Source organism: Antechinus flavipes, chromosome 2 (assembly GCF_016432865.1).
Source record: "Antechinus flavipes isolate AdamAnt ecotype Samford, QLD, Australia chromosome 2, AdamAnt_v2, whole genome shotgun sequence".
Lineage (NCBI taxonomy): Eukaryota > Metazoa > Chordata > Mammalia > Dasyuromorphia > Dasyuridae > Antechinus > Antechinus flavipes.
The window spans coordinates 357,613,107-357,639,993 of NC_067399.1; the positions used below are offsets into that span (position 1 = coordinate 357,613,107).

General features: G+C 36.1%; 1 protein-coding gene across 3 annotated transcripts in view; it reads left to right on the forward strand.

Annotated features, from left to right (window-relative positions):
* KLHL3 (kelch like family member 3) overlaps positions 1 to 26,887 on the forward strand; it is a 177,089-nt gene that overhangs the window by 42,572 nt on the left and 107,630 nt on the right. For 2 of the 3 annotated variants that reach the window (XM_051978129.1, XM_051978130.1), the window contains exons 4-5: positions 10,093 to 10,214; positions 19,030 to 19,192. In XM_051978129.1, coding sequence (XP_051834089.1) covers positions 10,093 to 10,214; positions 19,030 to 19,192 — 285 coding nt within the window. The remainder of the gene's footprint in view (positions 1 to 10,092; positions 10,215 to 19,029; positions 19,193 to 26,887) is intronic. The other variant, XM_051978131.1, reaches the window with a different exon arrangement.

The following is a 26,887-nucleotide window of genomic DNA, read 5'->3' on the forward strand; positions in this document are numbered from 1 at the left end:
AGAGGGTGTGGATATAAAGTGATTTTGATGGATGATACCCCAAAAAACAAAATAAAGGATGTAAGAGAAAATTGCACTGGAAGAAAAAGGAATGGGGAGATTGAATGAGGTAACTTTTTGCAGATAAAAGAATATGAACAAGCTGTTATAATGGAAGGAAAGATGGGGGAATCTAACCAAAAAATAAACAAGATGTTAAGGAGGAGAATAAAATTCTTGGAAAAGTTATATATGATAGATTTCTGAAAAAATTGAATGGGAATAGAAAGGAATATACCTTTTCTCAGCAGTAAATCTAATTCACTTCATGTCATAGCATCATCTCCCTGATGTCATGGTTCTCTTCAAGAAAAAAAGACAAATAACAAAGTCTGTGAACAAAGCTGGCCTGGATTTGGTTAATTGTAAGACTGACCCTCCTTCTCTCCCTCCCTCCCTCCTTCTCCCTTCCTTCCTTCCTTCCTTCCTTCCTTCCTTCCTTCCCCTCATCTGTCCACATAGAGTATCATACCCTTACCTATAGACCCTCTTAAAAGCATTTTTTTCTCTTTTCACCTCTGAACCTTTCCAAGATGTCTTGGGGTTTACTGGCTAGATTTCTTTCTTATAGACCAGGTCTTAATCCAAAATCAATCTGATTTTAAGCCCCATTTAGTCATTGTTTAGGTCCCAGTCGACTCAGATTGAATGGAAATAGTAGTTATTTCTGTTTGGCTAGAAACCCTGAGAGTTTTCCCCTCCCAGATTCATTGAGTCATTCATTTAGATTTTTTTGGACTAAGTGAAAAAGGAGATTCTTTGCCTCAATTGCTATTTAGCCTTAATCACTGAATGGGTGAGGCCTGAGAATTGTTGGAGATCTTAGCTTAAAAAGACCAAAGTTTCCCATTGCATCTAGGGCCATCTCCAGTCATCCTGCTCTATAGCTGGCCACTAGACCCAAATGGCTCTTAAGGGGAAAGTGAGGCAGGTGACCTTGCACAGCTCTCCCTTACTTAAATCCAATTCATTTGCTTATCATGGCATCACCTCCCTGACATCATGGTCCTATTTGAGAACGAAGGACAAACAACAACACAACAAAAATATGACATCTACACAAAAACTGATTTTAGTAGAACATACAAATCTCACAACCAATGCAGAAAAGTAAAATAGAAATACATCCTTTTCAGATCATGATGCAAGAAAAATCACATTCAATAATGGACAATGGAAAGAAATTAAAATTTAAATGGAAACTAAATAGTTTAATCCTAAAAAAATGAGTCAAAGAAGATCACAGAAACAGTCTATTTCATTAAAGAAAATGATGACAATGAAACAGTATACCAAAATTTATGGCATATAGCTAAAGTGGTACTTAGGGGAAAATTTCTATCTCTAATTGTTTATGTCAATAAAATAGAGAAAAAACAGATCAAAAGGCAGGAGGACTAGAATTTGGAGCTCAAAACTTTAAATAAAAATGTTTTTTAAAAAGCTAAAAGTAAAGTGATATGTGAGGCTTAACGACAGAAAACTATTTCCAATGAAAGGGGTCTGTGGGTTGAAGGAGGCAAGGTTCAGGAGACTTCGTGAAAAAAGTGACATTTGTGTTGTGTTTTAAAACAGTTGGCTGAGAGAAAGCATATATGTGCTGAGTACTATCCTAAGTCCTTTGCAAATATTATCTTATCTGGTCCTCACAACAACTCTGGGAGGTAAAGGCTTTAATGAAATAGACTATTTCTGTGATCTTCTTTGACTCATTTTTTTTTTTTTTAGGATTAAACGATTTAATTTCCATTTAAATTTTAATCTCTAATTTGCTCTAGTATGGAGAATAGTGGAGGAGAAATAGATAAGACTAGAAAGGTCAGATGGTGACAGATTGTCGAGGTCCTTAAAAGCTAGGCAGAGGAGTTTGAACTTTATATTTGGTAGACAATAGGTAACCACTGCTGATTTTTAAGCAGAGGAGTAACATGACCTAATATCTATGTAAGAAAAATTCAGGCACAAATTTGGCAGTATTTCATTGAGGGGAAGAATGGTTTCATTTTTGTTTTTGTATTCCCCAGCGCCTTGCACAGTGTCCAAATTAATTATCATCTAATTAATAATTAATGAATGATGATTGATTATTTGAAAGAGAGTGGGAAGAGAAACTTTGACGAGCTTATTTCACTTTTTGGTAAATTTGAAAAGAATTGGTGTCTCTCTGCCTGACTCTTTTCCTCTTCCTCCATCCCTCTTTCATTTTCTCTAATTTCATCTCCTCTGTAGCAATTCTGCTGATCTTCTTTCAGTAAATGGATCTGCCGTTCACATTCCTCCTTACTTCCCTTTCCCTTGGAGTTTCATTTCCAAATTGCATCCTGTAGAGAAAATCAAGCTTGTAGTAAAGTGTCAAGGTGGCCATTGGCTTCTTTGCCCTTTAAAAAATGCATATCTAAGCTAGGGACAGAATGGAAAGAAAGTAGGCAGCAGCAAAATCTGCTGCTGGTGATCTCTTAATAGGTTCTCTTAATCTAAGGGCAGAATCAATGAGAAGAATCAGTCAGGTGTGAAGCTATTTTCGTATTGAACCAAGGCTCTTGAATTTTTTTCTCCCCAAGTAATTTTCTAGACTTTGCCTGAGCTTCATTTAATAAATAGCTGCTTTAAGTTAATAATACTGGAAAAAGTTTAAAAAATTATTAGGTTCAGCTTCAAAGTACATAGAATTAGTTTTAAAAAAGAAGCCCCACTTGACTACTCAAAGAGACAGTTCACATCAATTTGCTAAAGGTCAAAAGGAGAAGAAAATGAAAATACACTCTTTTCTGACTCAGTATTTGATTAAAATTTTTCAGTTAGGCTGAAAAGGTGTCTGAGGTGATAGTGGTGTTGATATTGGTGTTTTAAATTTCCTTCTTCTTAGTACTTAATTTTTCTCTCCTGGGAACTAGATTAGAATTGGGGTGACTTGGAACACAGTTCTCTTCTCTCTTGGAGACTCAAAGGGATGTTGCACAGATTAGTTTTTGTAATGAATGCAAAATTTTCCCTTAATCCTGGAGGATTATAGCACCCTCCAAAGATTTGACTTGATTTGCTGATATTTTGATACAGAATTTGTTTGAGTGCTGATCTTAGACAAGAAATGGATTTGACTTCTTGCTCTGATAACCTACTTCTTGGGTAACCACTTTACCTCAGAAATGAATAATAATTCTTGTTTTGACCACTTTGAATGTAAAAAAGTGCTTTGTAAATAAATATCACAATACTACATAAGTTGCAATCATTGTTAATAATAATAATAAATATTCTCGTCTAGATTGAAGTGAAATAATAATTGTGTTACATGTTCTTCTAAGCAAAGTGTCAGAGTGACAAGGGGAAGAGGATTTGCTATCTTTTTTCAATGTTGATAGACAGGCCAACAAGCAGTGACTGAACTCTTACTATGTTCCAGGAACTGTAATAAATGCTTATGTACAAAGAAATACAAAAACAGGGTGCCTGCTTTTCTTCTAATGGGGGAAGACAACATGCAAACAATTACACATATTATATATTCACTGGAAATGGGAGACAGTCTTGGAAGAAAGGTATTTCCTTCAAGTTGGGATAGGGTAAATGGTAAAGGACTACTTACTTCTTACAGAAGTGGGATTTAATCTGATTCTTAAAGGAACCCAGAGAAACCAGGAGGTAGAAATGAGGGAATAAATTTCCTGAATGGACGCCAGCCAGAGCCCTGGGTAAGAAACTGTTGTTGGATTTTAGAGCATGAAATTTAAGAAGATTGGAAAGGTGGGAAGATGTCATTTTACAAAGGGCTTTAAAAAGCCAAAAAAAGGTTTTTGTTATTTGATTCTAGAGGTAATACAGAGCTATTGAAGTTTTTTGAGTGGGGAGGTGACATAGACTCCTTTAGGAAGATTGCTTTGGAAGCCATTTGGAGAATGGACTTGAGGCAGGGAGACCATCTAATAAGTGTTTCAACTGTAAGGTGCTGAGGTAAAGGATGTCAGCTGTGTGAAGTTATATTCAAAGTCTGATACCTTTGAGTATACAATGATTTGACTTTGGGACAGGCATTAGGGATGAGAAGAAATCTAAGTTTTCTGGGAATTTAATTTCATTTGAATAAACATTTATTGTGTCCACTATTATAAACCTGGGTATTGGGAATATTGAAGTATCTGTGATGTATTCTGCTCCAGTGACACCAGCCTCCTTCCTCTTCCTCACATTTCCTGACTGGCATTTTTATTGGCTCTTCCTCACATGGAATGCTCCCCCTCCTTATCTCTGCCTCATGACTTCCCTGATTTCCTTTAGTCCCAGATGAAATCCTAACTTCCACAGGAAGTCTTTCCTTATTTTTCTCACTTCTAGTGATTTTTGGCTGTTGATTATTTCTAATTTTTCCTATAGGTAGCTAGTTTGTATCTAGTTGCTTTCATGTTGCCTCTCCCATTAGACCGAGCTCCTTGAGAGAAGGGACTGTGTCACTTTTTTTTGTATTCTAGCTCTTAGCACTGCCCAGCTAGTAGGCATTTAAAAAGTGTTTATTGAGCTCTTAGGAAACTTACAGTCTAATAAGAGAAAGGCAGGAGTTTGGAATGAATACTTATTTGTTGCAGGTAACTCATAAGATGGAGAAAGTTCTTGTATTTTTCATGGAAAAGAATCCATTCAAACTTTTTGAAGCCTGTGTTATCCTGAAAATGCAAACCTTTTCCTGTCAATGGAGCATGTGTATGATGGAGGGATTAGACTCTGGGTGGAAATTTACCCTTTCTCTTCTTTGAGGGTTATGGGGGGATGGACAAGAGGGGTCTTGACTATTGGACACCCTGCTCTGGCTGGGTAGTGATTTTTATTTGAGGGAGATTGCCCCATTCTGGTTAGGAGAAATAGGGTATAGCTTTGTGGAATCATTCTTTTGGGATTAAGACTTTAGAGTTAAATAGTAATGCCTTCATTCCATCTTTTACATTTTCCTCTGGGCCCAGATGTAGTGCTGTTTATATAGTCACTTCTTTAGATTCCAACAACTCACCATTTCTGAGTTGGGCATCCTGTTCCTGGCCCTATTGCAGAATAAAAATAAAATAATAATACTTTAATCAGGCAGTATAGCCTAGAGACTTTGTCCTGCCTGCCCTATCCCACCCCACTCCTACTAGTTGTATGATCCTGGGTAAATACAACTGTTTAATGACTTAGGCAACATTTATTTTTATAAATTGCAAAAGTACCCTGCTGCAGTAGAGGGAATTTCTTCACTGGGAGAATTCTCAGCTGAAGGAAATCTTTGGCCCAGATCCTCATTCCCCATTCCCCAAAGAAAATCCCTCAAACTCTAAAATAAAAAATCTTCTCACTTCAAAATTCCATGTTCCATGCCTAGTTGACCCAGTGGACAGAGAGCTTAACTTGGAGTCAGGAAGACCTAAGTTCAAATCCTATCTTAGACAATAACTGTTTGACTTTAGGCAAGTTAATTACCCTATATTTGTTTCAGTTTTCTTATCTGTAGAATGAGGACAATAATAGTAACTATTTCCCATGGTTGTTATGAGGATAAAATGAGATAATGTTTGTAAAGTACTTTGCAAAAGTGCTATTAATATAAATGTATATTATATGAGTATATATAAATGTAATATGTAAATGTATAAAGTGTTACATATAAACACATGTATGCTTATTATTATTGTTATTGTTGGTATTATTTTTCCAGTTTCCTCAGTGTAGATGATAATGAACTCACTTCTTCACAGATAGCATTCATTAATTATTGTAACCAACAACATTCATTATTTGGTCTTTGATTAGGACACATGTTCCATTACCGGTCAAGTATTTACTAGTGGGTTAGGTTGTGCTAATCATTAGAATAATGGAGACACCATGTAGACATACAGAATATGTACACGTAGGGCTTACAGAATATTTATAGAATAGATGGAAGGTATTCTGAGAGGGGAAAAAAGGCTTTAGCAGCTGGCAATGGGAGAAATGAGACTGAGAGACTGACCGAAGGTGAGGTTTGAGCTGAGTTTTGAAGGAAAACAGATATGTAAGAGGCAGAGGTAAGGAAGTAGAGCATCCCAAGCATGGCAACAGTTATTACAAAGACAGGTGGACAGGAAATGATGTGGTGATAAAGGAGCTGTAGGTGGGCCAGTTAGCGTATCATAGGTTGTATGGAGGAGAGGTAATTGTGAGACAACTAGAAGAATAGGAAGGTGCCGTTTATGAAGAGGTTTGATTGACAAATCTTATTTAACTTGAAATTAACAAGGAGCTATGTAACTTATTGTAAGGAAGGTGGGGTGTGTGTGTGATACGATCAGATCTGTGCCTTAGGAAAATCCGCCTGGAAACCCTCATGTAATGGGTGAAATCTGAAATAACTGAGGAAACAAAGGTTCCAGCTTTTGAGTTTTATCGATTATTTTGTCCAGCTCTTTGTCTTCATCCCCCTCACTTTACAGAAGAGAAAAATGAGAAGTAACTTAGCTAAGATCTCATTCAAGTAAATAATAGTCAAGATTCTAATACAGATCCTTGGACTCCAGTCTTAGTATTCATTACATTTCACCAGACTGCTGTGTCAAATTTGCAAGTGATACAAAGTGTCAAGGAATAGCTAAGAAATGATATTTTAAAGTTAGAATTCAAAGGCATTTTGAATGACCAAAATGATGGGCTGAATCTAATAGGAAATGTAATTGGAATAAATTGTGAAGTCTTATATTTTTGTAGAAAGTAGTTCCTGTGAAAACAAGATTTGGGGGTTTTAGTGGATTGTAAGATCAATATGAATCAATACTGGAGTCAATGGAGGGCGAAAATTTGAAACTGAAAGCAAATTCTTAAATTAAAAAAAATAAAAGAATCAGCATTGTGAATGGAAACTTGAGAAAGGTGAAGATAATAGTCTTCTTTGGTTAGACTTCTGAAGTTAATCTGATCACCATATTTTAAGAAAGGCATTGATAGCACAAAGAAAGGAATCTGGAATGGGGAGAGAACTGAAGTCAGGATATTGGCGCAAGAAACTATTGATATTTTTGGGAAAAGAGAAGATTGGGGAACAGTATTTGAAGAATTGTTGTGTGGAAAAGGAACTAATTCTGCTCAATATCTTTATGATTTTAGGCCATAATAACAAGCATTTATTAAGTGCCCACTATATATGCCAGGCACTAGGCTGAGTGCTGGGTGTACAGAGAAAGCACCCCTGCCTCCCAAATGGTCCCTATTCTTAAGAAGCTCACAATCCAATGAAGAAGAAAATCCTTTCTCTTTATAGAAAGAGGGAAGGGATCAACCCTGGGGAAGAAAGAAGGTGAAGAAATGGTGATGTAGTCAGGATGGAGAAAGGCCTTTTCAAGAGGAGAGATTTTGAGCTGAATTCTTACTTCTCTAAACCAGAAAAGTGCCAGAAGTTATCAGGAAGAAGGAATTATCTATGGGAAAGTAGAGGGAACTGAAAACTAAGCAGAGACGATTAGATTTCTGGATTAGGAGACCTTGGGTATAGTTTCAGTTATTATTTGCTGTTGTGTCTGACTCTTCGTGACCCTATTTGGGTTTTTCTTGGCAAAGATAAACCATTTCCTTTTGCCATTTCCTTTTCCAGCTCATTTTATAGATAAGGAAACTGAGGCAAATAGGGTTAAATGACTTGCTCAGTCATGCAGCTGTAGAGTTTCTGAGGCCAGATTTGACATTAGGAAGATAAGTCTTCCTGACTCTAGGCTCATGGTCTATGTTACCTAACTTCTCAGGAAACCTTAGAGACAATTATTTCTTTAAATTGGTGGGATTAGAAACCAGACTGAAAAGGGTTTAGAAGTGAAAGTTTGGGGAGGAAATTGAGGTAGAAACAATGTTCATGCTTGCTCAAGGCAGTGCCAGGAGAGGAAGAGAGATGGAATAGGAGCTCAAAGGCTTGTTAGAGTCAAGTGAAAGATTTTATTCTATTTGGTTTTTGTTTTAAGATTAGGAAGTTTTTCTTATGTTTGTAGACATGGGAGAAGGAACCTATGTAGTGGGGACAGGCAAAAGTTGCTGGATGGTGTGGAAAGGATTGGGAAAAGTTGGAATCTAAGGCATAGGAGAAGAGTCATCTCTTTCTCTGAGATAGGATGGAATGAGATGATTAATGAAATGCCGAGGAGATGTGAAGCAAAGAGGAGGGGAACTAAAGGAAGAGAACATGTTTTCTGCTGAGAGTGAGCAGGTAGTTTGGAGAAGACTGCAGGGTTCTAATAATTTTCTAGCAAGGAACAAGTCATTTTATTCTGTGAATGACAGAATACTTATATTAATTAAAAATCTTCATATCCCTAGCTTCTAATACTCACTCTGGAACATAGTAGACACAGAATAAATACTTGTTGATTGATTGATTGGGATTTATCTTTTTTTCTCATTCTCCCACTCCCCTTTTACTAGAGAGTTCCCTTAGGGGCCAAGATAGAGGGTAATACTAGACAGCAGAGTCTATTTTGATAAGAGAGGGGAGGGAACAGAGAGGCAAGAAAAGGGAATCTTTTCTTGCCCATCTAGCTCAGCAGTGAGTGAAGCATAGGGCAAGTGGGGCCTGGGTTGGTTTATCTCTGACTCTTCCAGAATCGTTCTGATCTAGAAATCTGTCAGTCTGCACATTGTGGGCTGATGGAGGCATCCTTAGAAGCATGCTCAGTCCAGAGTAGGCATTAGTAGCCCACACACTAGCCTGTACTTTATTTATTTTTTTTTTTTGGCTTAGATGCATGAATTCCACAGAGAGAAAACAATCACTTTGTACTCTTGTTTTCATATGCTTGATTATAGAAGTACTTCTACATTTCTCTCCTGTCTTAGTGAAGCAGCTTTTTATTTTAGTCATAACAGAGAGATCTCTGCCTTCCGCTTTCTCTATAAAATAAGCAGCATTTGTTGAATGAATTTTGGCTTTGATTAATTTGCTTACTACACATGGAGTATCATAGACAGTTTATTGGTTTATGGTTCTTGGTCCTTGAGAAAGAAAACCACCACCTAGAATATAATATGGCAGTCTTTGTCAGCCTCAGTGTCAATTAAACATATTGACATTTCTGGGTATTATACAAAAAGAACTGCCTAGTCAGTTTTTCCTTCTAGGGACTTACAACCTAAGGACTTATACATAGTTTTTGTGTATTATAGTTAAGCTCCATAAAGATAGGAATCCTATCTGCTTACAATCTGTATGATTTTGGGTTAGACATTTAATTTCCCTCTGCCTCAGTTTCCTTTTTTGTAAAATCAAAAGGTTAGACTAGAGGATCTCTGAGGTCCTTTTTAGCTATTGATCTGTGTTTTTATAGTCCTGGCTGTGTATAAGTATTTCCCTCAATGACTAGTGCTGTATTCTGCTCACAAATGTTTGTTGGATGATAAAGAAATGAACGAGTAAAGTATTAATTCAATTTCAGTCTTTAAACATGTACCATGTCCAGGAAACTGTGCTAGGCATTGTATATAAAGACAAAAATGACAGAGCTCTGGCCCTCAAAAGCATACATTTTAGTATTGTCAATTAAAGGTCCGGCAAGTCCAAAGTGAAATTAGAGCTGTTTTCTCCAAAGTATCTGCTTAAAAAAAAAATCCATTGTAGATTTACTCAAAGATTTGCTTTTACAAGGGAAGATGGACCTGTGGGAAATGAATATCAGGTAAATAAAAAGATTGAAAGGCAGCAGTGAATGGTCAAAATGTAAAGAGGTCAAAGGAACAATCTGATGAGGTTTAAGGGTCATAGTTAGAAGCAAGGATTCTATACCTATTTTTGTGGTTTCAATCCTTTTAAGTAGTTTGGTAAAGTCTATGGACCCCTTCTCAGTATTTTTTTTAAAACACAAAATAGAGTACATAGGATTACAAAGAAAACCAAGTTTTTTGAAATAATTATCAAAATATGAGGAAAAAATAAGATTATAGATTCCAGGTCAAGAACTCTTTATCTGAGATCTGGATGTAAAAGTTTGGGTGGCAAATGATAGAGGACAGAGAACTATGAGAAAGAAAACAGAACAAAGCCCCACAAACACATGTTTTGTTTTTGAATCATAGGTGACATGAGTGAAAGTAAAGCCAAGAAGATTGAAATTAAAGATGTGGATGGGCAGACGCTGAGTAAGCTGATTGACTACATATATACAGCTGAAATTGAGGTGACAGAAGAAAATGTCCAGGTAATTGGGGCCTTAGAAATGAGCTTAGTTGTTAGGAATACAGCTATCATTGGTTTGGAATTCCAGGGGAGGAGCTTCCTATGCTTTCATGGAACAATGTAGATTTGGGAGTAGGAGACATGGATTTAGACTCTAGCTTTGGCTTTTACTAGTTGTGTAACTATGGTTAAATATGTGTATATTTAAGTTTCAGCTTTCCTAAATTGCAAAATGGGATTTGTATTATATCATCTATCTCAAAGGATTGTTGTAAAAATAATGCTTTGTAAACCTTTCAGTACTAGACATGGAGATCTTTATAATTATTATTATTGAATACTTTGTCAGATAGTGAAATTTAGAGTAATTTTTGTTGTATGTTTGTCATAGTTAAGTGCTCACATTTGTATGTGCTTTATAATTTGCAAAATTTGTTTACCACATCACCTTTCTCTTTGGATGCTCATGGTATTGTTATGAGGGAGGCACAGCAAAGATCAGTATACCTGATTGTAAAATCAGAGAATTGGATAAGATAATTTCTAAGGACCTGTCTCTGTGTCTGTCTCTGCATCTTTCTTTCAGTGGAGAGAAGTGGAAAGGGAAAATGTTTGATAATTTAAAAAACCCAAAATTTATTTAAAAACAAAAAGAAAGTATAGGTAATTGGTTCTGAATCCCTGAGCATTGATCATCCCAAGCCATTCTTCCCAGTTGCTTAGCTCTAGACTCCTTATTATGTAGCTGTTTCATAAATTGTGAATTTATCAATCATTAGCAAAACCAAAATTTCAACATATAAAAAAGAAGCAAGAATTTTATAAGTAATTGGGTATGTGTATAGACATTCTGGACTATTTTACATGTATCTTTAAAATACATGTGTGTATTTGTGTGTGTGTGTGTGTGTGTGTGTGTACATATAAATATATAAATAAATATATATGTGTATATAGAGACAGACAGACAGACACACACACACACACACACACAGAGAGAGAGAGAGAGAGAGAAAGAGAGAGAGAGAGAACAGAGACAGATGGAGATAGAGAAGTAAACCAAACAAGGCAGTGTCAAAATTGCACTAGTTGTTTTTGTCCTCTTTTGCATTTCTTTTCATTTTCTTTTTTAAAAAATATATTTTTATTTCATTAGATATTTCTAAATTACTTTTCATTTTCTTTAAAAAAATATCCAGCTCTTTTCTAGTGCCCCTGGTTTGTGCTGCCTCTGGGTGGGGGTGAGGGGGGAGGGGGAGGAGTTGCTATTCTCTTTCCTACTCCCTTTAAAATTTACGTATATGTACTTACATGTAAATATATCATATTTACATGTCTGACCCTGAGGATTGAGTTAATCTGATAAACAGTACTGGAAAGGTTAAAATGAGATAATGGGGAGAATGGGGAGAAAAGCCTCAAGGATCTCCTCTCCTCCCAGTTAATATAACCATTGTAATAGCATCTCTGAAGATAGAAGTCTTAGGGTCTAATTCCAATTTAATTCAACAGCATTTATTAATGGTCTTCTATGTGCAGGACTCTAAAATTGTGCTATTACTGAGATATATAAAAACAAAAATTCCCTGCCATGAAGAGTTCAGAGAAAAAAATATTGTGGACAAATAAAGCCTTAATATTTAGGGCTGAAGTAAGCTTAGTTGAATAACTTAAGAGAATCACTTGTTTCTTGTCACATAAATCCTGGAGAACTTATGTAGTTTACTCAACATTAGAGCATTTCCTTCTCCATGAAGAAATGTTTTGTGGTTTGGCTTTAGCTGGTGCTGTGGTGGTAAAATCATGATTAAAAAAAAAAAAAAGCATTTTCCTTACAACAATCCTATGAGGTATGCAAGTATTATTTCCATTTAATAGAGTAGGAAAGCAGAGTTTCAAAAGAATGGTGATAATACAAAATTGTTTGACCTTGGGCTGTTACTTACCCAAGATTATATAGCTAATAAATACTAAGAGGGGCTTCTATAGGATCATCAATTTAGGGTTGTCCCCATAGAAGTTATTCAGTCTATATATGGATGAGAAAATAGAACCTACAGACTTGTTCAGTGTCCATAGATAACAGAAGAGCTGGAGCCAAGTCTTATGATTGTACCATGCTATTTCACCACAGTTTTTGATCCTATGTCTTCCTAGTATAGCATGTTGGCAGAGGTGACTGAATAGCTTTGACCCTATCTTGCAGTTAGATGTGGTAGCAAGGTTGTGATCATCATTACTGGCCCAGCTACTGTGCCCTGAATGGAGTGATGGAGTGTGGTTGCTGGGATATCAGAAGTTGGTGCACTCCAAGGCAGGCATTTCCTTCTGTTATTGCTAAAGGAAACAAACTTTGTGACGGGATATCCTCTGCTCTGTTTTCTTGTCAGGGAGTGCAGAAAGCCAGAGCTGGAGAATGGCACACAAATAAAAAAAATGAAGGAAAGGCCAATAGAGAGGAGAGGCAGGCTTCCCTGTCTTTTATAGGCAAGGGTCATTCCCAAGAACTATAATGCTATCATTATAGTGAGCAAAATGATTTCTGTCCTGTGGCAAACTTCCATTTCTGAAAGTCATGTGGGTGACAATTTAAACATCATAGCTTCTGTTGTTGTTGTTGTGTACTGTTGTCTTCTCTCCTGTCCTATCCTGTTCTGTTCTCTGCTCTCTTATCCTCTGCTCTTCTGTCCCCTCTTGTCCTCTCCTGTCCTCTGTTCTCCTGTCTTGTCCTGTCCTGTCCTCTCTCATTCTGTCCTTTGCTCTCCCGTTCTATCCTGTCCTGTTCTGTCCTCTGTTTTCCCATCCTGTCCTCTGCTCCCCCATTCTTTCCTCTGCTCTCCCACTCTGTGCTGTTTTCCTGTCCTGTTCTCTGCTCTCTTATACTCACCTTTGCTCTCCTGTCCTAGTCCTGTCCTGATCTGTTCTCTGCTCTCCCATACTGTCCTTTTTTTTTTTTTGCCATTCTCTCCTATTCTGTCCTATCCTGTCTTCTGTTCTCCTGTCCTCTGCTCTCTTATCATCTGCTCTTCTGTTCTGTCCTGTCCTGCCCTGTTTACCCTGTCTTGCCCTGCCCTCTTTTCTTCTTTCCTAGCACCTAGAATAGTGCCTAATACATAATAATGTGCTTAACAAATGTTTGTTGAATTGAATCTAATTGAAAAATAAACCAGCCCCCTCCAAGCCTGATGCAGAGAACATTCAGCCCTTGTAGACCAATAAACAAAAATAGATAGGAAGTATTAGTATTTACTATGTGCCACATAGGGCAGCGAGGTGATGCAGGAGAGTACTCAAAAGACCTGATTTCAAATCTAGCCTCAGATACTTACTAGCAGTGTGACTATGGGTAAATCACTTAACTTTTTTTTTTAACTGTAGTTTCCTCATCTGTAAAATGAGCTGGAGAAGGAAATGGCAATCACCTCTAAGTATCTTTGCCAAAAAACCCCCAAATAGAGTCCCAAAGAGTCACACACATATGAAACTATTGAAAAAAATGTTCCAGTTGTTTATATCAAGATAAATTCTCTCTTCAGAGTACTAATATTTTATAGCTGACAACAGAAAAACTGAAGGTAGTCATTAGGTACTTTGCTCTATTTTTTCCTCAGATCTCAATGTAATTAGCCTTTTTACTCTATTTCCAGCCTTCAGAATATGCAGGATAGATTCCATTTTGACTCTTAAGGAGGAGTTGATGCTATAAGTCAGAGAGAGCCCATGGAGTCAGATAGTCTGAATGCTTGAGTCCTGAAGGCAAGTCATGTAACTCCGTGGGGCCTCAGTTGATAAAAAAGGAATTATAATACTCATGTTCTACATCTTCTTGTTGGGGCAGTAAGGAATAGACTTTGGAAAACTTAAGGCATTATTTAAAATGAGTTATTGTTATTATTATTTTAGTAGTCTAGTCCACACTCTTATCCTTTCCTCTCCTAATTTCCTTTTAAATTCCTCTAAGGAAGAGAAAAGGCTTTTGACTCATAATTACCATCTAAAAATCAAACAGTAGGAACAAGCAATTAGAGAAGCCACAGCTCTCTTTATTTTAAGAAGTAGCCAAAGGGAATGTTTTCAGGCAGAGGCAGAACCAAATAGAATGAAGAGGTCAGATTATAATTTTTGTCTCCTTAGTATGATTTCTAAGCAGCAGGGAAATTGAAGACTATAGGGGTAGGTCTGTCTAGAGCACCTGAAAGTGTAACCAAAGAACACAGAAGGAATATTCATTAATTTATCTTTTCAGATAGTCTTCAAGAATTGCTGTGACTGAAAATTTTCTATCTTTGTGGCTAACCTAATAAAGAACCTTTCTGAATTTAGTTAAGCTAATCCTTTTGTCCAAAAGTCATTGCCAGGCAGGTGAGATTACTCCCGTTTTGTAGATAAGTAAACAAAAGATCAGAGATATGAACTGATTTAAATTCCTTAGAGGAATTTAAAAGGAAAACTCACATATCCAGAACAGGATAGAGTCTGGATTGGATTCTAGATCTCCTACCTTTTTATTTCCACCATGATATTTTCTGAATTACAGCAGGACATCCCTTCACACTTTCTTCTATCCCCTTTGTTGAGCTTGATATTCCATCATAGGGTAGGTCATTCTTATTCTACCTTTCAGTAACTGAGAGCATTGCTGTCCTAGTGAGAATAAGTTTCTGTCACATCCTAAATCAAGGAGAAACATTTTGGTGTTTGCAATTCTTCAATTTGGAGCATGATTGATTCTCTATCCTCTCTCTGTGTGTAAGCATGAGCCTGTTTGTAAAAAAAGGGGTGGAAATAATTAATGATATCCCAACTTAGCCAGCAGGACTGAAGACTAATCTTTTTTGAAATCTGTTGAACAAGCCTACAGGTTAATTGAGTTTCCTGTTTTATGGCTTCCTGATGGGGATGGAGCAGTGGGGGATGGAGGAGACTGATTCAGTGATTTGGCTGTGTCCACTTGGAATGAATCAGTGACTTAGAAAACACCCAAGGACACACTGCTAATTGGTGGCTGTCCTATTGTGGCACAGGGATATAGGAGAGAGAGAAAGAGGCAAAGGCAGAGGATCAATTTATTTATTATACAGCAAAAGCTGTATAATAAATAAAACAATAGTTGGAATCTATAGGAAACTATCAAGTTTGCAAAGCAGTTTGCATATTGAATTTCATTTGATTCTCACAAAAATCCTGTGATGTGTAAGCCATGTTATTCCCATTTTATAGTGAGGAAACTGAGGCTATGAAGTTCAGAGGCTACCAAACTAGTGTCAGAAGCAAGATTTGAATCCATGTGTTCCCCAAAAAAGGCAGACACTTAGACATAATCACAGTAAATCAAGGAGATGTTCTATTTGAAGTTTAGGATTTCCTGGGAGCAAAATCACCTTACTTTGGAAGCAGCTAGTTTGTGAAAGATCAAGGAGTCTTTGCTTGGCTTACAGTGTTGGTAAACACTGGGAAAGTAGAGCTTTGGTTCAAGAATATTAAAGGAATTAATGAAAAAAGTACATGTAAAGGAAGGATGTTTAGCAGTACCAGCTTTTAAACTATATCATAAGGTAGTAATTATTGAAAAAAAAACAACAAAAACAAAATTACCTTATAAAACTGTGTATACTCTTTGATTCAACAATATCACTATTAGGTATGTTTCCCAAGATGATTAGGAAAAAAGAAAAAGAACCCCATATATATATATTAACATATATATTATATATACATATATATATAAATTTCTTTTTGTGATAGCAAAGAACTGTAAATTAAGGGAATGACTATCAATTGGTGAATAGCTAAACAAGTTATGATGTATGATTGTGAAAAAAAATTAGTGCTCTATAAAGAATGATGAGCTGGTTGATTAAAAAAAACATGAAAAGATTTATATGAAATAATAAAGAGTGAAGTGAGCAGAACTAAGAGAACATTGTACGTAATAACAATATTGTTTTAATAACAACTTTATGATTAAGTCATTATGATGACTTTGTTGCCATAATGTGATGACAATAGACGTCAATTAGTGATGAAAAGACCTAAGAAGGAAGATGCTCTTCATTTCCAGAGAAAGAAGTGATAAATAGAAATATGTACAGTATGGTTTTACATTTGTGTCTAATGATAGCCTTCTCTAGGGAGGATGGGGATGGATGGATGTAGAGAAAAAAGTACAAGGCAGCGAACAAAAAAAAATTTAGAAGGAAGCACAGAAAAGCAGAGTAGCTTTGAAAATGATGTACAATATTTGTTACATGGTTTAAAAAAAAGTAAACTATGTGAAATGAAAATTCATGGTTTTATATTGAATCTTCTTTTTATGTTGTGCTGGGAATATTCTCTTTTTATTTTCTTCTTTTTTTTTTTTTTGTAATTAGATTCAAAATTAATAAAACTTAAAAAAAGTTTTATCCTGAACAGCTGGAAGCTCCTGACAAGAGAAGGGAAAAGAGATAGTCCTCTCGTGAGTTAGAGATTTGAATAACTTCAGAAATAAATAGTGCCCTGACCTAAGGAAATAAATTCATCAGAGATGGTATTTTCATAATCAGAGTCCTCCTGAATGGAAATGGTTAACTGACCTCAGAACTTCCAATTCTTATAGGAATGGACCATAAACCACCAGCCTAGAAATAAAAAGATTGTTATTGGAAGAAAATAATTGCTCTTTGGGAATGAGGGGAACAAAAAAATGAGAAGGCTTAAATCAAACTGCTCTTTAGTTTTGTTCTTTGGGAAGATATTTCCAAGCTATGATCCTTTTCCAAATTGAGCATCACTGATCAAAGTGGAGCTTCTGGTTTCTATTTACTTGATCCTGAGGGGATGGAGTTAGCACAGTGTTGTCAAGACACACATAGGATGAGGATGGCTCTGTCAGTCAGTCAGTCCATCAACAAGCATTTATGCAGTGCTTACTTTGTTCCAGGAACTGTGCTGAGTGCTAGGGATACAGAGATATAAGCTAAAACTAAATCCCACCAACACAGCAAGGAGCTCATGATCTAATCAGGTTGATACCATGCAGAACAACTACTTACAAACAAGCTACAGCAAGCTAAATTAGGGATGAGGAAAAGATTCTCATTAAGAAGGATCTGGAAAGGCTTCAAGTAGTAGGTGGGATTTAATAATTGAGACTTGAAGGAAGCCAGGAAGCAGATGAAGGGGCTGGGGAACAGCCAGTGAAAATGACTTGGGGGGTGTCATGGGTGAGGAACAGCCTGGAGAGCATTGTTGCTGGATTACAAAATAGGGTATAAATTGTATATAATTAGACTGGAAAATAAGAAGATTATGAAAGTCTTTAAAAGGCAAGCAGCATTTTATATTTTAACCTGGAGGCAATCGGGAACCTCTTAAATTGATTGAATAGATTAGGGGAAGACATTGGATAAGGGGGCATGGGGAGTGACAGGACCATATTTGTCCTTTAGAAAGATGATTATGTGGAGGATAGACAGGAGTGAGGCATCAGGGAGCACTGGAGAAAATATGGGAATCTGGGATCTTGAGTAGACCACATGACCCTGAGTTTTGCCTCATATTTCTCTTTAGTTTGGGTTTGTTTAGTTTAAAATCTGAGGGATTTCCCTTTGTTATTTTTGTTGATATCTTTTGTTTTAAGATCACCTTCATTTCCAGTATATCGTTCTCCTATCCAACAAGCTATCACTTGTAACAAAGTATAAAAAATTAAAGAGAAAAAAAGACAGTTCAGTAAAAATTAATCAGATTATCAACAGAGAATACTCTGCTCTCATATTTATCATTATTCATTTATTCATAAATAGCATATACAATGTTCTGCATCTGTAGTTCCCCACCTCTTCAAAGAAGGGAAAAGAAGTATATTCTTTCATTTCTATTCTGGCACCAAATTTGGTTGTTATAATTGTATATTACTTAGTGGAGTGTTTTTAGTTGTTGTCTTATCCATTTATCTTGTTTACCTTATATTGTATGTATTTTTAGCTCTGTTTGCTTCATTTAATATCAGTTCATATATCTTCCCTTGCTTTTTTGAATTCTTTATATCTGTTCTCTCCTTTTCTTTCTTTCTTTTTCTTTTTCTTTTTTTTTTTTATTGTGCTGAGGCAATTGGGGGTAAGTGAAGCCCAGGATCACACAGCTAGGAAGTATTAAGTATCTGAGGCCAGATTTGAACTCCCATCATCCGAACTTCAGGGCTGGTGTTCTATCCATTGTGCCATCTAGCTGCCCCTATATCTATTCTTTATTAATGTACGAGTAATATTCCATTTCCTTATGTCATTTATTTCCTCTCTTAGCTACTCCCCAGTCAGTGGGTATCCACTTTATTTCTAGTCCCTCATTATCATAAAAAAATGATACTAGGAATATTTTATTGTATGTAAGATCTTTCTTTCAATCTTTGCCTTCCCTGAAATATATGCTTAGCAGTGGGGTCTCTACGTCAAAGGGAATGGATATTATAGTCAACATGGCCTTTTTTTCTGAGCTAAAAAAAAAAAATCCTCTTTATAAGGTAGCATCTATTGCTATCTTATTACATTCAATTAAGTGCCAGCATGTTCTACTCCTGGGCCAGTCCCCTTGCTTTGTGAATATTTTCAGTTTTTGCAGTTTTCTCCCAGTTTCTGTTCCCTAATGTGGAGAAAGAACAGGAGAAGAAGGCAGTGTCGGACCCAGAGTACTGATTGGTATGTTCCTTTGGTCCTGCTTCAGATGGGAGCCCTGTGTCCAGAATGAAGAAAGATGGGGGCTTTTATTTTATTACTCTAATTCTCTGTTGGGGTCTGGGAGATCCCAGGAATGCACTTCAGGTATCTCAATTAGCAACCTTTATTTCTTCTCTTCAGGTGCTGCTGCCAGCAGCTAGTTTGTTACAACTAATGGACGTCCGGCAAAATTGTTGTGATTTTCTCCAGTCTCAGTTACATCCCACCAACTGTCTTGGCATCAGAGCTTTTGCAGATGTGCATACCTGCACGGAGCTCCTGCAGCAGGCCAATACTTATGCAGGTAATGAGAAGCTCTGGGAAAGGGAGGGAAGAGAGTGCTGTCATTAATTTTTGGTGGTCAGTCATCAAGTATTTACTGAGCCCCTGCTGTGTATCCAAAATACTTTTTTTGGTCATTTTTGCCAATTTGAAAGCAAACTTCAGAATAGTTTTTATTTGCATGTTTGTTATTAATGATTTGGAATATTCTTTTAGGTGGTTAGAAATAGTTTTCTTTTATAGATTTTTTTATATCTTTTATTAATCTATTGGGGATTAGCTTTTAGTTGTATATACACATGTGTATTATATATATATGTGTATATATATATATATATACACACACACACACATACGTGTGTGTATCTGCATATCTCTCTTTAACTGTTAAATGTTTATATATCTTGAGTACCAAGTTCTTATCAGATAATTTGATATAAAATTTTTTTTTTCCTCTGTTGGACCATTTCTTTTTTTTCCTCTGGGGGCATTGCTCTGGTCTGTGCAAAAGTAATCAGAATTATCCATTATATCTTTGATAATTTGCTGATAAATACCATTTCAATGAAAACAATATAAAGCAAGAGCAAGAATTATCAAGTAAGTGCCATAAGAAATTCAGAAAAAAATTTCTTTGGACTAGTTACAACGGTAACTAAGTAAGTAACAGTAAGTAAGTTAGGTGACTTCCTGGAGAAGGAGGGATTTGAACTGACACAAACATTAGGGGAGGTTTTGTTCTATCAATGGTCAAGATTTTAGCACAATCACTTTTCCTATTGCTAAAAAAATTTTTCTTGCACTCCTTTTATCTCTGACCTGTAATCTGTGACCTCCTAGCACACAGATGTGTCACCTTGCTTTGTTTTTTCCTGAAGCAATGTAATTTAGGGTCATTTCTCCCTCTCTTCACCCACTCCTTAGTATCCATTCCTGGGTCTTTCTGATTCTTCTTTTACTTTACCTGGTTGTGGTTTGTGAGGGATCTGTAGAAGATGGGACTTTGTGTGAAGTACATCATCTCAGAATACAAGGAGTATTGCATTTGATTCTGCTATTTTTAGTCTGGAGGTATCATAGTGGTTGGTGACCTGGACTGAGAGTCAGGAAAGCCTGTGTTCAAATTCTGTTTTAAACATTTACTGGCTATGCTATCCTGGCAAGCACTTAATCCCTGCAAACCTTGTTTCTTTTTTTCCCTTTTACTTAATAGTATTTCATTTTTTTCCAATTACATGTAAAGATAGTTTTCAACATTCACTTTTATAAGATTTTGATTGTCAACTTTTTTTCTCCCTTTAATACCCCTTCCCAAAACAAAAAGCTTTCTGATATAGGTTATACATATGCAGTCATGTTAAAAATACTTTCACATTAGTCATGTTATAAAAGAAGGATAAAAGAGAACAAAAAGGAAAAACTATGAGAAAGAAAAAGAAGTAAAAAGGTATTTATTTCTCTGGATTAGCATTTTCCATCATGAGTCTTTTAGAATTGGTTTGATCACTGTGTTGCTAAGAAGAGCTAAGTGTATAAAAGTTTATCTAAGAAGGACTTCAGGAAAGGTCTCTTTCACTTGGGCGAGGAAGAGAATTCAATCCTCAGTTTCTTTATTGGTGAAATGGGGATGGTAGTGATAATACCTCTCCTCCCAAATACACGTTATTAAATTCACCTCCATTCCCCTAGCTCACAAACTGATTTTGAGAATCACCTATAGAAGTAGGAGGAATCCATTTTTACTCCTCCCTAATTTCCTGTATTGTTCTCTTCATTTTGCATTAGTGTTCTTTGCAGTATGGTACAGTAGAAAGAGCACTGAGAAAGAGTCAGAGAACCTGTGTTCAAATCCTAGCTGTTCTACTGACTAGTAGATCTGGGCTCCAGGCCTTCCTTTTTTGTTGTGCCAGTCAATGTCTACTAGCTTTCAAAAGTTGATGGGGGAGAAAGTCAATTCTGTTATAATCCCCAGAATACTACTAATACTACTTCTTGCCTTTCAAGAAGTCCACCCTCTGAAAATATTTCTCCAGTTTTGGTTGAGCTTCTGGATTGATACTGTGACTGCACCAGTAGCCCTTCTGCCTATTTAGTCATTGAGTGACTAAATACAATGCCAGTGCATTGGGTGATTTGTACTTAAAAGTGGTTCTTATATATATACATATGAAGTCTGGACACCAGGAATCATTAGAGTGAGTTGATCAGTGGCTCTTTAGAGTAGGAGATGTTTTAGGTGTCAGAAATGAATTAATACTTCCTGTGCTTTCATTACTGGGAATTTTGTCCAACCTGGCCACAAAAACCACCAAATAAAACAAACAAAAAATCCCTAGCAAAAATTAGTCATTTGTTAGAAAAGTCATTTAAGAAGGGTCTGAACTTAGAGTGATTCTTTAGTAGAACTGAGGTTTGGAATATTGTATAATTATAATGACCAAGTTTGTCCTTGAGAATAAATGAGAAAATATACCTCCCTCTTTTTGCAAAGGTAGAAAAGTGTGGCTATGGAGTATTACATATTCTGTCAGACTCAGTTTATGTCCTGGTTGGTTTTGTTGGACTTTATTTTTCTTTCTTTTTTATCCTTTCTTTCAGGGAATAGCTTGAAGGGTAGTAAGAGCAAGAGAGATTTACAAATGAAAATGATAGAAAAAATATCAATAAAATTTTAAGTAAAGGATGGGGGTTTGGGAATGTTTGTGCCAGGTTCCCCTCTCTATTCCCCATCCTCAATCCATGTTCATTCCAAAACATCAATTTAGTTGCCTGTTTCACCCTTCATTTGTTTTCTCAGGCTTGAAGTCAGGAGTGTCAAGTCCTTGGCCACCTCTTTAGAATCCAGGACCTCTGGGGTCCCTGTACCTGTAGGATGAAGTCTTTGTTTCCTAGATTACATTTATCATAAGTAGCAGTCTCTTTTGTGGGTTTTAAACTAAAGTTGTTTTGTCCATTCCTGAATTCCAGTGAGTGTTAATTTTATAGTACTCATTCTATATCATGAGCCTAGCCAGGATGGATGAACTAGGCTGAGAAGGCAAGCCAGTCCTCTCTCAGCTGCTGCTTGCTTTGCTGTATACCTGAAGGAAAGACATTTTACCCACACTACATGAATCATGTGGGCTGGTGGCATTCTTAATGAGGGACAATCATCTTGTGAACATCATTATTAGTTCATGCATCCGTGAACTGGGGCTATACCAGGGATCCTTATTCTGCTCCAGCTCTAAGCTGTCTCTTAGGCTTTGCATCTATCAATAAGGGTGATACTATGGCCTCTACCTTCCTCTTCATGTTAGTTTTCATACACATAAAGACTAAGAGTAGACTTATTGTGATTCCTTTCCCCTTTCTTCTCCTTCTGTTTCTTTTTTTTTTTTAATTTTATTTTATAATAACTTTTTATTGACAGAACCCATGCCAGGGTAATTTTTTTTTTTTTTTACAACATTATCCCTTGTACTCTCTTCTGTTCCGATTTTTCCCCTCCCTCCCTCCACCCCCTCCCCTAGATGGCAAGCAATGCTATATATGTTAAATATGTTGCCATATATCCTAGATACAATATATGTTTGCAGAACCGAACAGTTCTCTTGTTGCACAGGGAGAATTGGATTCAGAAGGTAAAAATAACCCGAGAAGAAAAACAAAAATGCAAATAGTTTACATTCATTTCCCAGTGTTCTTTCTTTGGGTGTAGCTGCTTCTGTCCATCATTTATCAATTGAAACGGAGTTAGGTCTCTTTGTCAAAGAAATCCACTTCCATCAGAATACATCCTTATACAGTATCATTGTTGAAGTGTATAATGATCTCCTGGTTCTGCTCATTTCATTTAGCATCAGTTCATGTAAGTCTCTCCAAACCTCTCTGTATTCATCCTGCTGGTCATTTCTTACAGAACAATAATATTCCATAACATTCATATACCACAATTTACCCAGCCATTCTCCAATTGATGGGCATCCATTCAATTTCCAGTTTCTAGCCACTACAAACAGGGCTGCCACAAACATTTTGGCACATACAGGTCCCTTTCCCTTCTTTAGTATTTCTTTGGGATATAAGCCCAGAAGTAACACTGCTGGATCAAAGGGTATGCACAGTTTGATAACCTTTTGGGCATAATTCCAGATTGCTCTCCAGAATGGTTGGATTCATTCACAACTCCACCAACAATGCATCAGTGTCCCAGTTTTCCCACATCCCCTCCAACATTCATCATTATTTTTTCCTGTCATCTTAGCCAACCTGACAGGTGTGTAGTGGTATCTCAAAGTTGTCTTAATTTTCATTTCTCTGATCAATAGTGATTTGGAACACTCTTTCATATGAGTGGTAATAGTTTCAATTTCATCCTCTGAAAATTGTCTGTTCATATCCTTTGACCATTTATCAGTTGGAGAATGGCTTCTTTCTTATAAATTAGAGTCAGTTCTCTATATATTTTGGAAATGAGGCTTTTATCAGAACCTTTAACTGTGAAAATGTTTTCCCAGTTTGTTGCTTCCCTTCTAATCTTGTTTGTATTAGTTTTGTTTGTACAAAGGCTTTTTAATTTGATATAATCAAAATTTTCTATTTTGTGATTAGTAATGGTCTCTAGTTCATCTTTGGTCACAAATTTCTTTCTCCACTACAAATCTGAGAGATAAACTATCCTATGTTCCTCTAATTTATTTATAATCTTGTTCTTTATGCCTAGATCATGGACTCATTTTGATCTTATCTTGGTATATGGTGTTAAGTGTGGGTCCATGCCTAATTTCTGCCATACTAATTTCCAGTTATCTCAGCAGTTTTTATCAAATAATGAATTCTTATCCCAAAAGTTAGGATCTTTGGGCTTGTCAAACACTAAATTGCTATAGTTGACTATTCTGTCTTGTGAACCTAACCTATTCCACTGATCAACTAATCTATTTCTTAGCCAATACCAAATGGTTTTGGTGACTGCTGCTTTATAATATAATTTTAGATCAGGTACAGCTAGGCCACCTTCATTTGATTTTTATTTCATTAATTCCCTTGAGATTCTCGACTTTTTATTGTTCCATATGAATTTTGTTGTTATTTTTTCTAGATCATTAAAATATTTTCTTGGAAGTCTGATTGGTATAGCACTAAATAAATACATTAGTTTAGGGAGTATTGTCATCTTTATTATATTTGCTTGTCCTATCCAAGAGCACTTAATATTTTTCCAATTATTTAAGTCTGACTTTATTTGTGTGGAAAGTTTTTTGTAATTTTGCTCATATAATTCCTGACTTTTCTTTGGTAGATAGATTCCCAAATATTTTATGCTGTCAATAGTTATTTTGAACAGAATTTCTCTTTGTATCTCTTGATGTTGGATTTTGTTGGTGATGTATAAAAATGCTGAGGATTTATGGGGATTTATTTTGTATCCTGCTACTTTGCTAAAGTTATAAATTATTTCTAATAGCTTTTTAGTAGAATCTCTGGGGTTCTCTAGGTATACTATCATATCATCTGCAAAGAGTTATAGTTTGGTTTCATTATTGCCTATTCTAATTCCTTTAATCTCTTTCTCAACTCTTATTGCAGAGGCTAGTGTTTCTAATACAATATTGAATAATAATGGTGATAGTGGGCAACCTTGCTTCACTCCAGATCTTACTGGGAAAGGTTCCAGTTTTTCCCCATTGTATATTATGCTTACTGACAGTTTTAAATATATGCTCCTGACTATTTTAAGGAAAAGTCCATTTATTCCTATGCTCTCAAGTGTTTTTATTAGGAATGGATGTTGGATTTTATCAAATGCTTTTTCTGCATCTATTGAGATGATCATATGGTTTTTGTTTGGTTGGTTATTGATATAGTCGATTATGATAATAGTGTTCCTAATATTGAACCAGCCCTGCATTCCTGGTATAAATCCTACTTTGTCATAGTGTGTTATGTTGGGGATGATTTTCTGTAATCTTTTTGCTAATATTTTGTTTAAGATTTTAGCATCAATATTCATTAGGGAGATTGGTCTATAATTTTCTTTCTCTATTTTCAACCTACCTGGTTTAGGTATCAGTACCTCTGTGTCATAAAAGGATTTTGGTTGGACTCCTTCAATCCCTATTTTTTCAAATAGTTTATTTAGCATTGGAATTAATTGTTCTTTAAATGTTTGGTAGAATTCACATGTAAATCCATCTGGTCCTGGGGATTTTTTCTTAGGGAGTTGGTCAATAGCTTGTTCTATTTCTTTTTCTGAGAGGGGACTGTTTAGGATATTTACTTCTTCCTCTGTTAGTTTGGGTAAGCTATATTTTTGGAGGTATTCTTCTATTTCATTTAAGTTGTCGAATTTATTGGCATAAAGTTGGGCAAAGTAAGTCCTAATTATTGCTCTAATTTCCTCTTCGTTAGTGGCGAGTTCTCCCTTTTCATTTTTAAGACTAACAATTTGATTTTCCTCTTTCTTTTTTTAAATTAGATTTACTAAGGGTTTGTCTATTTTGTTGGTTTTTTCATAGAATCAACTCTTAGTTTTATTAATTAATTCAATAGTTTTTTTACTTTCAATTTTATTGATCTCTCCTTTTATTTTTAGAATTTCAAGTTTAATGTTTGACTGGGGGTTTTTAATTTGTTCCTTTTCTAGCATTTTTAGTTGCTAGCCCAATTCATTGACCTTCTCTTTCTCTATTTTATGCAAATAGGCCTCTAGAGATGTGAAATTTCCCCTTATTACCGCTTTGGCTGCATCCCATACATTTTGGTGTCTTATTATTATTGTTTTCTTGGGTGAAGTTATTAATTATGTCTATGATTTGCTGTTTCACCCAATCATTCTTTAGTATAAGATTATTTAATTTCCAATTATTTTTTGGTCTACTTTCCCCTGACTTTCTGTTGAATGTGATTTTTAGCTTCTCTGCTGGGCTACTGACTTGCTGCCAGAGCCAAGTATCCAATCCTGCAGCAAAGCTCTCCCTGCAGAGATAGCTAAGATCACACCCCACCCCCACCAGTCGGCTTGGCTGTGAGCTTCCTGCCGGGTGATGCCACTGCCTGCCCTCAGCCTACCCCGGATCTAAAACCTTCCCGCCCTGGAGCAAAAACAGACCTTTCCTGGCGAATTTCAAGAATGTCTCCTCTTGGTAATTATTTGTGGGGTTTTTTCAGTCAAGCATTAATTAGAGGCTTATAATGAAATGGATCCTTTGGCCGGAAGTCCCTCTCCTTATGTTTCTTCAGGGAAACAGCATATTATTGAAAGGCATTGATTGATTTCCTGATTTCAGACAAAATTTTTAGAATTTCAGAACTCAGAGGGAACATGGAGATGGTATAATCTGACTCTCACTGGAAGCCTGGGTATATATGCCAAGTGAAGGGACCAAGACTATTGATTTGTTTTCCTTAAATTTATCAAGTCAACAATTCCACAGGTTGGAGACCACCAAACTTAAGGGCTAGGACCCCTCTGAGTTCTCTTTTTCCTTTACTTCTTTTTTTCTTCTTCTAGTTAAATTCTCAGTTGTAACAAATCTCCAACTTCTGGAATGGAAATAGACTTTCTTTCCCTGCATTTGATTTTTTTTCTGCTTTTTGTTGGTGATCAACCCTCCATTTCACTCCTTTCTGAGCACTCTCCTCACTACCTTTTAGAGATAGATAGTACAGTGGTTTTGAAATAAGGGAAAGTGAATTAGGTTAAATATTTTAATTTCATGTGTAATTCTCAAGT